The sequence below is a fragment of the Sus scrofa genome, chromosome 4, assembly GCF_000003025.6.
Source record: "Sus scrofa isolate TJ Tabasco breed Duroc chromosome 4, Sscrofa11.1, whole genome shotgun sequence".
In the NCBI taxonomy this organism is placed as follows: Eukaryota; Metazoa; Chordata; class Mammalia; order Artiodactyla; family Suidae; genus Sus; species Sus scrofa.
The window spans coordinates 25,754,116-25,766,393 of record NC_010446.5 but is presented as its reverse complement, the minus strand read 5'-3'; the positions used below and the strand labels follow the sequence as shown (position 1 = coordinate 25,766,393).

The following is a 12,278-nucleotide window of genomic DNA, read 5'->3' as shown; positions in this document are numbered from 1 at the left end:
TCACAAAGTAAAAAAAAAATGTAAAAGAAACAAATTTGAAGTTTAGAAATGGAGTGGAAAACTTGAGTCAAAGATGAATAACAGGGAAATATTCAGTTATGGCATATTGCAATAAATACATATGTAATCATATGACAAGTTGAGGTAAATTTTAAGAAAGGGTTTATTTAGTGTTTGCCGGACTATTTCATACTTCTGAAAAATTTAGTTAAGTAAGTAACTGGGTTACTGAGCATGTTAATCCCTTAGGAAAAACCATTCAGCACTTTCATAGCTTGATACATAACCCTCTAAGCTCAGCCCTTGCCTACTTCTCCAGCATTGTTTTCTGCTGCTCCTCCTCTGAAATAGAATGCTTCTAACATACTGGATGACCTATAACCTTTTGAACTTAGCACCTCTGTTAGTGCTTCTGTTTCAAATGTATTTCTCTCATCTGCTGCATTTGAAATGTTAGTGTCTTTCAAGGCCCAGATCAAGTGACACACTTCCCGAACCTCTCCACCATCAACTCAAACAAAATTGTTGGTGTCCTTCTTGGTGCCTCTATAACATATGCTTCCATTATTGCAGTTAGCGATTTTGTGGCTATGATTTCCTCATTTTTTAAAATCTTTCTTCTTAGGCTATTGTTACTGAAAAGCAAGTGCTGCATCTTATTGGCCTCAATGTTCTTAACTGAAAAAGTATTCCATGTTACTTTTGAAAAACTGATATGATTTAATATAATTTACTGTAAACACACAAATTAACCCATTATCATACTAGCCAACATACAGCCAGAACAAGATAATCATCAAGAATAAGAGTAAATACTGCTACTCCAAATTAATTACTGTTAAGCACATTTTGTGAATTATATCACCTACTTGTCACAACAATTACTTGTCACAACAACTTTAAGAAGTACGTATGATCTTTATTCCTATTATGCAAATGAGGAAAATGGTACTCAAAAAATTTCAAGTGCACAAAGTCTCAAGTATTCAGCTGTATGGACCCCATGTTTTTAACCATCAAATGAAATCACATTTCATTTCATTTATATCAAACCCTTTGTAGAGCACCATATTTAAAACTGCTATCAATTTTTTTTTTTTTTTTTTTTTTTTTGGTCTTTTGTTGTTGCTATTTCTTGGGCCGCTCCTGCGGCATATGGAGGTTCCCAGGCTAGGGGTTGAATCGGAGCTGTAGCCACCGGCCTACGCCAGAGCCACAGCAACGCGGGATCCGAGCCGCGTCTGCAACCTACACTACAGCTCACGGCAACGCCAGATCGTTAACCCACTGAGCAAGGGCAGGGACCGAACCCGCAACCTCATGGTTCCTAGTCGGATTCGTTAACCACTGCACCACGACGGGGAACTCCTGCTATCAATTTTTTAAGTGTGGTATGCACAACCAAAAAGGATTCATGGAAGAATAATAAAAATTACATAGCCCATTTTAGGAAAAGTAAAACAAATCAAATAATTTACAATAGATAAAAACAGTGCATATGAGTTCTATTTATTTATTTATTATGGCTATTTTTTTTTTTTTTTTAGCAAACTTGTGCATTAACTCAAACAAAAATCTTAAGTCAGCTTTTCAGCTTAAGTGCCTGGGTCAATTAATTAATATAGTAATTTTGCATAGACTCATTTTATTTTTTTATCTTTTTTTCTTTCTTTCTTTTTTTTTTTTTTTTTTTTTTTTTTTTTTTTTTTTTTTGTCTTTTTGCTATTTCTTTGGGCTGCCCCCACAGTATATGGAGGTTCCTAGGCTAGGGGTCGAATCGGAGCTGTAGCCACTGGCCTATGCAGGAGCCACAGCAACGCGGGATCCGAGCCGCGTCTGCAACCTACACTACAGCTCACGGCAACGCCGGGTCGTTAACCCACTGAGCAAGGGCAGGGACCGAACCCGCAACCTCATGGTTCCTAGTCGGATTCGTTAACCACTGTGCCACGACGGGAACTCCACAGACTCATTTTAAGGAGTGATTTATTAACTTTTAGTTAGCACTTGGAGTGTTATTATGATGCCACAATTTATTATCTTTTTTCAGTATTCTTAACAGCAGATAGAATAAGAAGAAATACATTTACTCATCTATGGGAAATTCTGGTTTTAGAAATAAGATACAGAAAATTTGAGCAATGAGAGACTCTGAAATTACTACATTAAGAGGATTGATTTCTTTTTTAAAAATTAAAAATAATATTAAATTGGGATCCAGAAATAAAAAAAAGTAATGTTGCCGTCCGAGAGCTCATAGGTGATACACTTGAGAATATATAACCAACTTTTAGATGGCCTCTAAAATCGCCCAAGGGAAATTCTCATATTGGCACTGGTTTATACCTCTAAACACATCTTTCTTTTTGATACCGTAAAAGCCCCTTTTGAAAATCTTTCTATCTTCTTGTGAAGGCTCCATTGAAGTAAAAAAAAAAATCAGATATTAATTCCTACTTATAGCTTGTTTGTAATAATAAAGAGAAATTTTGCTTTAAACTTAATGTAACAGTTAAGACACTTTATGGAAAACAGATTTCTATTTCTCAAGAATAAACCCAATGAAGGAAGTAATTCAAGAAAATCTAGGGAGGGAAAATCAAGTTCAATGTGATTTTAATCAGACTACCCAATATTTACAACTAGTTTTTTGTGTTAGGCAATACTATGGGCCCTAATAGCTACACGAATTAATAATACATGATTCTTGAACATCAAAATTCCAGCACATCATTCAAGGTCCATCCTGGTCTTGTCCTTGTAACATCGCAAATTCCTTGCAGTCCATACCTCACTGTCTTTCATTTGTGTCTTTGCATGTACATCCGTTAACTTGGACCACCCTTTCTCCATCTCAGTTCTACCAAAGTAGGTCTCATTTCTCACTTGCAAACCATGACTCGAGGAGCAACACCTCCATCAAGCTTTTCCTGTCCCTTAAACAGGTTAAAATGATATCATTCTGTAGCCTTACAGCCTGTTTCTATACACTATATTGCTACAAACTGTATGGCTGTCATGTCACTAAGACTATGTTGCCTTCACAGCAGGGACCTTTACGATTTTTTTGTTTGGTTGGTTGTTTCCTCAGATCCTCATTCTTAACAGGTGCTCAATAAAGTTTAATGATTCTAGTGGTTAGAACAGAAACTATTTGCAATCAACATTGGAACCTTTATTTAAAGTGATTTCTCTTGTTTTCCATCTCCATTTCCACTCTTCACAACAAAAAATAATTTAAAAAGACTTTGGGGTAAACTAGAAAAAATTCACTTTGGATGAATAAGAAATGTTTAAAGTGAAATCTGAGAAATAACAGAGTTAAAAATACTACCTCTGAGTTGTATAATTTTTAACATTGCCAATTAAATCTATAATTATATAAAAATAGATTTTTCTCAATTTTTCTAGTATTGAATTAAATGTAAATCAAATATTAGAAATAAATAATCATAAGAATTGATACCTTGACAAACTGGAGGTGCTCCATCCATCTGGAGTCTTTCTCCTAATCTGCATGTCAGAATCGCATTACCAACCAAAGTAAATCCTGGAAGACACTGATACCTAATAATATCACCTAATTAAAAACAAAGAGGCAAAGAGGACTTCAGATTAGCAACAAGGTAATGATTAAAATGAACATATGTATCAATTACAAAATCAGAATATTTTTGCATTCATTTTCAATTAGAATAAAAATTAAATTCTATTAATTATAAGTAGAGATTATATTCAAAATATTGAACTACTAGTATGGAATAAGCACTAATCAATCAGAACTCAAGGTAAGAATAAAATACAAGTAAGACTATACTGAGGCAATCTGGCTAGATACATGTAAGAGTAGTAAGTAAATAATCCAGTTGGGAGAGGTAAGATATTCATTACAAATATATCAAGCAGTTAAAAGATTCCTAGTTATTGCCATTAAGATTAGATTTATATTGGTCTCTGATATTTTCTTACACTTCTTAATCAAAATAGGATAATGATGATAAAATTTATTATGGAAACATTAAGATGTTTTATTACATATTTTTTTAAATTATAAGAAATTATTGGGATTAAATTTCCAACTAATTTTTTTTCTTAAGGTCCGCACCTGCAGTATATGGAAGTTTCCATGATGGGGTCAAATCAGAGCTGCAGCTGCTGGCCTACACCACAGCCACAGTATCACAGGATCCAAGCCATGTCTGTGACCTACACTGCAGTTCACGGCAATGCCAGATCCTTAACCCACTGAGCAGAGCCAGAGATAGAACCTACATCCTCATGGGTACTAGTTGGGTTTGTTACTACTAAGCCACAATGGGAACTACTCCAACTCAGTCTTAAAAGGACTTTATTTATGATCAGATTGAACATGAACAACTAACTGTTTTCAAGGATATGGAAATAAAACATGTCTTCTAATACATCCCACATATATCTTCATTGTACATATCAGGCTTATGCTTGAATGCAAAGAACAGTAGTTAAGACTATAGTTAAGGAAGTTAAAACTTCCTACAAGAAGGCAGCAAAAGAATTATTTGAAAGGAACTACCAGAATAGTTATATGATTCAAATTCCTGCACTAACTGTACCTCCTGGAAATACAGAATTCTATCTTCTTGTCTAATCCTCCTTTCCTCTTTTCACTGCTACCCAGTCTTAATTCTAAACAATCCCCATCAAAACAGGGAAAGAAGGTCTAAGACAGGCTGCTACTATTTATTTTTATTTCTTTTAAAGTAAAAACCTCTGTTAATGTCATGGTGTTTTGTTTTGTTTTTTCAAAGTAATTTAACAGACTTTACCTATTTCAAATTCATCATCTTCCGTCAAAATTTCAGCATTGGGTACGGGTGGTGGAGGTTGACACACTCTGAGTTGATAGGCTATAAAAACAGACAATGTGTTTATTCTTTCTCTGAGCAGCTACATATATCCATATTTGTGGAAAAAAAAGGAAATTATATAAAGTTTATTCATGAGAATAAAAATAAATGGTAGAATTTATCAAGTTTCAACTGCTTATTTTTAGAAATTGCTACAAAATTGAGGGAATATTGACAGAATCCCCTGCACTGACAAAATGCCTAGCACACTGTCATAATTGCAAACAAGTACTCAATGCTTATTCTATTCCAGATAAATTATAAACACTTTTAATGCTAATAGTTCTCATAAAAATTTTACTTATTACACAATTTATGTCACCAGTTCTATAATTATTCCCATTTTATAAAATAAAAACTGTTAAGAGGGTTAAAGAATTTTTCTAATTCACACAACTATAATATGGCAGATCTGGGATTTGAACATAGACCATCTGTTTCAGAGCCTTCTTTTATAAAGTATCTATTTGCTAAATTTTATGTTTCTAATTATCTATATCGCTTGAACAAGTCATCTCATTAGATCAGATAGGTTCCTATTCGGCATAAGTTAAAGGTCACTGAAAAAAAAAAGGTCACTTAAATGCTATGAATTTAAGCATTATGACCCCTGGCCCCATTTGATATCTATATCACAATAATTTGCTTGATTAAATACTTATTTTCACTAGTTATCTTCAAAGGATGGGATATACTTTTATTCATTCAGGAGACACATTTTACACTATTATAACATTTGAAGAAAATGTATTTATGTGCTTAATTTTATTACTTAAAATTAGGTTAAGTTCTTCATATACCTCAATACAGAAATAAAAAGAATGAGGCTTAAAAAACAAAGTAACTTGCCAGAGATCTCACAACTAGTACAGGGCTTATCTAGGACTCCAGCCTATGTCCTCCAACTTCAAAGCCTATATTTTCAATACTGGCTCTATTGTGAGAGTATTATTAGAGTCCCAGGGAGTATTAAGTAGACCAGTTGAGGAAAAGTCTGATAAAAAGAGATGAAGGAGATAAATTTTAAAGGATAGGTAAGATTTCTCCAGTTACGAAGAATAATAAATCGTGGGCATAAGAGCATTTCAGATGGAGGAGGAGACATAAGCAAAAATGACAACTGTCAAAATTAAATGTGTTGTAAGAAATGCCAGAAGTAAGAGAAAGGGGAGAAGAAGACAGACAGCTCTAAACAGAAAAATCCTTATCAGATTATGCTTTAGAGGAGAGCATTTTATCTGATCTTAATGAGAACAGAAGCAACTCACAAGTTAGAGAAATATATAAAAAAGAGAAGTATAGTGATGCTCATATGTGTATTATTTTATTTTCATTTTCCTGCAGTTATTAATATTTATGCTAATCAGAAATTATTTTATTATTTTAAAGAAAAAGCACATTTTGATTAGTGAGAAATCCATGACTCCTGTCATCTGTAGAACATGCTTAGAAGGACCTAGATAATTCATTTGGGGAGATTAACAGACTAGAGGCTGCACCTGCACCAAATGGAAGTTCCCAGGCTAGGGGTCTAATCAGAGCTGTAGCTGTTGGCCAACACCCAGCCACATCAATGGCAGATCCAAGCTGTGTCTGTAACCTACACTGCAGCTCATGGCAATGACAGATCCTTAACTCACAGAGCGAGGCCAGGGATCAACCTGCGTCCTCATGGATGCTGGTCAGGTTCCTTACTGCTGAACCACAATGGGAACTCCCTAGGAATAATTATTAATGATGAAGATGATGCTTAAAGATACTATGTTATTACCCCAAGACCACATGTGTGCTGTGAACTAAATTCTTTCTTATTCTCTGTTCTTTATTAGCATCAGCAGTTTTATAAACTGTGTCCCTACAGCCAAGGGATCACCTTGGTGTCATGGAGGGTATGAGGAGGCATAATGTCCTTGCCTTCTGCATCTCATGAACAATCCTATTTTCACCAGTTTTGGAGATTTGAGTTCTGAATAAACTTTCTTTTGAACAAATTTTCTACAATCTCCACTTAAATGATTTCACCAATTCTTTTGACTTAAAGTCTGACTTTGTATCTCAATTCCCTATTTATTATCAACAGGATAAACATCTTTTCTGAGCTCTTCACTGCCTACTTTCCCTTTACTGTTATTTTATAATCACAGAACTCTTTTGTGGCACATGTAATCATGACCTGTTTCAAAATTTATTATTTTCCATTTATTAATTTACTTTTTCATTGTGACTCCATCTAAGCTTTACTTAAATAACATGAGGGAGGATACTGTTTATCTGTCTTTTTCACAATTAGCTCCTATCACTTTGCTTATAATCTGACAAATATTTGCTAAAAACACACAAAACATAGGTTTCCCCAAAAGGGAAAGAGTATCTAAATAAATAGGTTTCCTTCCCTAAGATGACTCTAAAACTGCAGATGGGAATTAAATAGAAACGATTGTGCCTCAGAGTGCTATAGAATGGGATCTAAACAGGACCTGAGATGCTTTTCAGCACTGAACTATGTAATTTTGATTATATTGCAAAGGAGAAGAGAAAAATAAAAGTCATCTATTTGCATTTGTTTTTCTTTTGACTCTTGAAGATAAAGTACTACAAAAAGTTGTCATACATCTGCCAATAATTCTGTTTTCAATCTTACCAATTTCTACTAGTTACTTTGTTAAAATAAATTTAAAGTGCATGCAGTGTCTTTCAGTTCTTGAGTCCCATAGCTCAGTGTAGAGCCCTGTCATTCCATCATACCTCTTGTATTTGATTGAATAGTGTCCTCCCAAATTTACGTCTTTCTTAGAACCTTTGAATATGACTTGGAAATAGAATTGTTGTAGATATAATGAGTTAAATTGAGGTACTGAATTAAGGTGGGTCCTTAAACCACTATGGTTCCTGTCATTATAACAGTTAAAGAGACAGAGAGATGAACACACAGGAAAAACATGTGGTGACAAGGACAGAGAATGAAGTAAATTATCTATAAGTGAAGGAATGTCAGAGATTTCTGATTACCATTAGAAGCCAGGATGAGCCAAGGAAGGATCCTCACTGAGAGCCTTCAGAGACAGCATGGCCTTTCTATACATTGATTTTGTAAGTCCTCCCTCCACAACTATGAGAGAAAAAATTTCTGCCTGGTTAAGCCACCCAGTCTGTGGGATTTAGGTAGAGAGTACTTATGCAGAAGCCACTGTGTGCCACGGACACTGTAAGGTGCTTTACATGAGTTATTTCATTTAATTACCAACTTACTATATCAAGATACATGTAAATATACCCATGTTGCAAAAAGGAATTCTAAATTTAAAAATGGGTGAATTGTCTGTCCAATTCATTGAGCCAAAACTTGATCTACATTTTGCTTGAAAACTCCTACATTTTTCTCCCACATTTACAGATAAATCGACCAGGTCTGGAAGATTATTTTGATGATCTCATTTCCCTATTATAAATGTCGAGTGGCTTTTCAAAGCCTATAGATTACACATATAATATTATATATTATCTTAATTCTCACCAATCCCTCCTGTGAGGTGTCTGTTGTACTTCCTCCCAATTTTCCCAGGCCCCTTGTATTTGTATGTTAATTTCTTACTCCATATTATCATCTTTACAACCTTGCCAATCTGGAAACTGGTACCATAAAACTTAACGTTTAGTTTTCTACTGTCTTGAGTAGACAATCTTAATAACCGATCTATTATTCTTGTTCCGTGTTTAGCTTTTGGGGGAACATTGGGCACATATTTTCATTTCCTATAATGTCTGGCACAGCTCCTTCTGTTACCTGTTAAATATATATGGTTGAAGGCCTACTATGTGCCAGGCACCATATCATATGTTCTGGAAAGACAATAGTGAACAAAGCAGACACAATCTCGTCCTTATAGGCACTAATTGTTGTGAGATATTAATCAAATAATATCATTAATGAGTAGAATTGAACTTATTAAAACTAGATGTGCGTGTGTGTGTGTGTGCGTGTCGAGGAGACAGATCTCACAGAGAGGAATAAGTCAACTGGAGGAATCAGCAGGCATAAAGGCAGCAAAGAGGGAGGCCAGGGAGGCTGGGGTGAGAGGACCTGTGGAAAATGAGAAGGGATGAGAAAGAGAGGTAAACTAGGGCTATATCTGACAGGAATCTACAGGCCATGCTCAAGATTTATTTTAATCTGATGTCAACAGGAAATCTATGAAGAGTTTTATATTTGGGAATAATCAGATTTCTTCCTTAAAAAAATAACTCTGGATACAGTAGAAATCAACACAATTGGAAGGGGACAAACGTGGGTGTCTGGAGACTAGTAATGTTATTGCAGTGGGTGTTAAATAAACAAACAATTGTTAATTGATTCTAAAAAAACTCACAAATATCCCCAAATGACTTGACTTGAAATTAAAAGTCTTGATTATGATTTCCAAGACTTTTTCTAACTTTGTTTAATTAACTTCAGGCCACCTATTAAATAGTTTAAATTTTTAGCTGCATATAAGCAAAGGTAGTTCCTCTTCTCCACTTAAAACTTGAGTACCCCTGATTTGTTGTATCACCCACCTACCGATGCCATTCCCACCTCATAAATACATTAAACCACATTTCTTCACTTCTTCATCACAAACTGGAAACTCAAATCAAACTGAACCCTTACTGTAGTCTCTTCCATTCCCTACATCAACATAGCTCTTAAATAGTTGACACTGTAACATTTGATAACATGTCTAAACATGTTATTTCATTTTACTTTCATTTAGCTTGCTTTCTTAAAACCTATCTTCCTATCTCTTTTAGAAGTCTGTCTTTGGTTGACTAGAACTGAGACATCTTCACTGATAATGCAGTTACTCTGTTTCACATCTCTCTATTTTCCCTCTGGTGATTTTCAGTCTGTAAGAATTATTTGTTAACTATCCTTTTTTTTTTTTTCTTTTGCATTCTTACATTCTAGAATGCAAGAATGTAAGACTCTGTGTGATATTCCTTTTCTAATATTTTATTGTTAGCATACAGAAATGCGACTGGTTTCTGAATGTTAATCTTATATCCTGCTACTTTGCCTTTGGAATGGATTAGCAATGAGATCCTGCTGTGTAGCACTGGGAACAATGTCTAGTCACTTATGATGGAGCCTGACAATATGAGAAAAAAGAATGTATACATGTATGTATAATTGGGTCACCATGCTATACAGTAGAAAAAAATAATGTATTGCGGAAATTAAAAAAAGAGTTTAATGGGATGATATGAACAGAAAAAAAAAAAAAAAAAAGAGACTGCCTGGGAGCAGAGACTGCTGTTTATCTTAGTAACTGCTAAACTCTCAGGGCATAATATAGTACCTGATAGAGCACTATCTGATAAATATTTTCTGAGTGAATGAATGCTAGACAAATAGAAGGAATGGTGAATAAGTAAAAAATACATATGAAATACATTCTTAGAATATTAAATATGGACTTGATCCACACTTTCTAGGTTTAAAATCTGCTTCTAATACTGACGAATTAGGAAATCTTGGGCAAGTTAGTCACCCACTAACTCACATTTCTTCATTTGTAAAATATAATGATAATGGCACTAATTTTGTGCCACCCCAACAGGCCACTATAAGGATCAAAAGGTTTATACATACAAAGCACTTGATGGCAGATAGTAAGTGCTCTGTAAAGGTAAGCTCTTATAATATCAGGTTAGATTTCCAGGTAATTGGTGTTCACAAATAAATAAGAACAACTGTTTTTTGTTTGTTTGTATTTCTAGGGCCACACCCACAGCATATGGAAGTTCCCAGGCTAGGGGTCAGATTGGAGCTACAGCTCCCAGTCTATGCCACAGCCATGGCAATGCCAGATCCAAACCATGTCTGTGAACTACACCAAAATTCACAGTAACACCGTATCCTTAACCCACTGAGCAAGGCTAGGGATCAAACCAGCATCCTCAACCCATACTAGTTGAGTTCATTACCACTGAGCCACAACAGGAACTCCCTGATAAAATGTTAATACTTTCTAGGAGTTCCCATTGTGGCTCAGTGGGTTAAGAATCCAACACAGTATTCGTGAGGATATGGGGTTGATTCCTGGCTTTGCTCAGTGGGTTAAGGATGCAGCATTGCTGCAAGATGTGGTGTAGGTTGCAGATGTGGTTCAGATCCCATGTTGCTGAGGCTGTGGCGTAGGCCAGCAGCTGCAGCTCTGATTTGACCCCTAGCCTGGCAACTTCCATATTCTGCAGGTGCAGCCATGAAAAGGAAAAAAAAAGAGAGAGAAAATATTAATACTTTCTGTATTTCTCAAGTTTCACTTTTTATTTATAGAAGACATTTTGGTTTGACAATTACTGAAATAATTGTGATCTAAATTTAGGCATATAATCTTGGTTGGTAGAAGTAGGGTATAAGTCAAAGGTCTGAGATGTGATACCTCAGATGTATGGTAATTAAAGGCAGTAATGGGGAAATAAATATTTCAGCTCTGCCTCTTTCTGAAGAGGTTTCTATCATACCAATCAACATCACAGAAAAACATATATCCTTCGATTTGTGTCTCTGAGTAATTTTCTGTGCACAAAACATCCTGATCTACTATCTAGTCTGGAAGCAAACTATGTTCAAATCTTGGCTTTGCTACTTGCTCACTCTATGACCTTAAGGCAAATTGCTAAGGCTTTGTACTTCACTCTTCACATCTGTAAAATAAACATAAACCTAAGATTGAGTTACTACATAGTAAAATGCTTAGAATAGCACCTACACATACTATTATTTCAAAGGGAGAGTGAATCCCCTGTTTGGCAAAGATTAACATGGACATGGCTGCTGTGATGGCAGATGTGCCTTGAACACATAAAATCTCAATCTGATATGATCTTATTCACAAACTTGATGTTATTCAAAGGGCTAGAACCCATGTGACTTCCCAGAATATCAACCTATTCATTTTTTATCTAATTTAAATTGACTATATTTTGAAATGAACCTTTCCACAGAAAATAAAATCATTAACTTGGAGAACAGACTTGTGGTTGCCAAAGGGGAAGGGGAGGAAGAGGGATGGATTGTGAGTTTGGGGTTAATAGATGTAGGCTATTGTCTTTGGAATGGATTAGCAATGAGATCCTGCTGTGTAGCACTGGGAACTATGTCTAGTCACTTATAATGGAGGCTGAAAATGTGAGAAAAAAGAATGTATACATGTATGTGTAACTGGGTCACCATGCTGTACAGTGAAAATTGACAGAACACTGTAAACCAGCTATAATGGAAAAAAATAATCATTATATAAAAAAATGAAAATTCTAATATTCTTCATTTTACATTGATGTACTTTACACTGTAACATAAAGTCCTTGAGTTTAGTGCGTCATTTTATAGCCATATATAGTATATGCTAC

The 12,278-nt window shown here is 35.0% G+C and overlaps 1 protein-coding gene across 6 annotated transcripts in view; it reads right to left on the bottom strand.

Moving 5' to 3' along the window:
* Positions 1-12,278, bottom strand: part of CSMD3 (CUB and Sushi multiple domains 3) — a 1,223,593-nt gene that overhangs the window by 105,063 nt on the left and 1,106,252 nt on the right. For all 6 annotated transcript variants that reach the window (XM_021090582.1, XM_021090583.1, XM_021090584.1 and 3 more), the window contains 2 exons: positions 4,806-4,886; positions 3,467-3,580 (listed from right to left, as the gene is read on the bottom strand). In XM_021090582.1, coding sequence (XP_020946241.1) covers positions 3,467-3,580; positions 4,806-4,886 — 195 coding nt within the window. The remainder of the gene's footprint in view (positions 1-3,466; positions 3,581-4,805; positions 4,887-12,278) is intronic.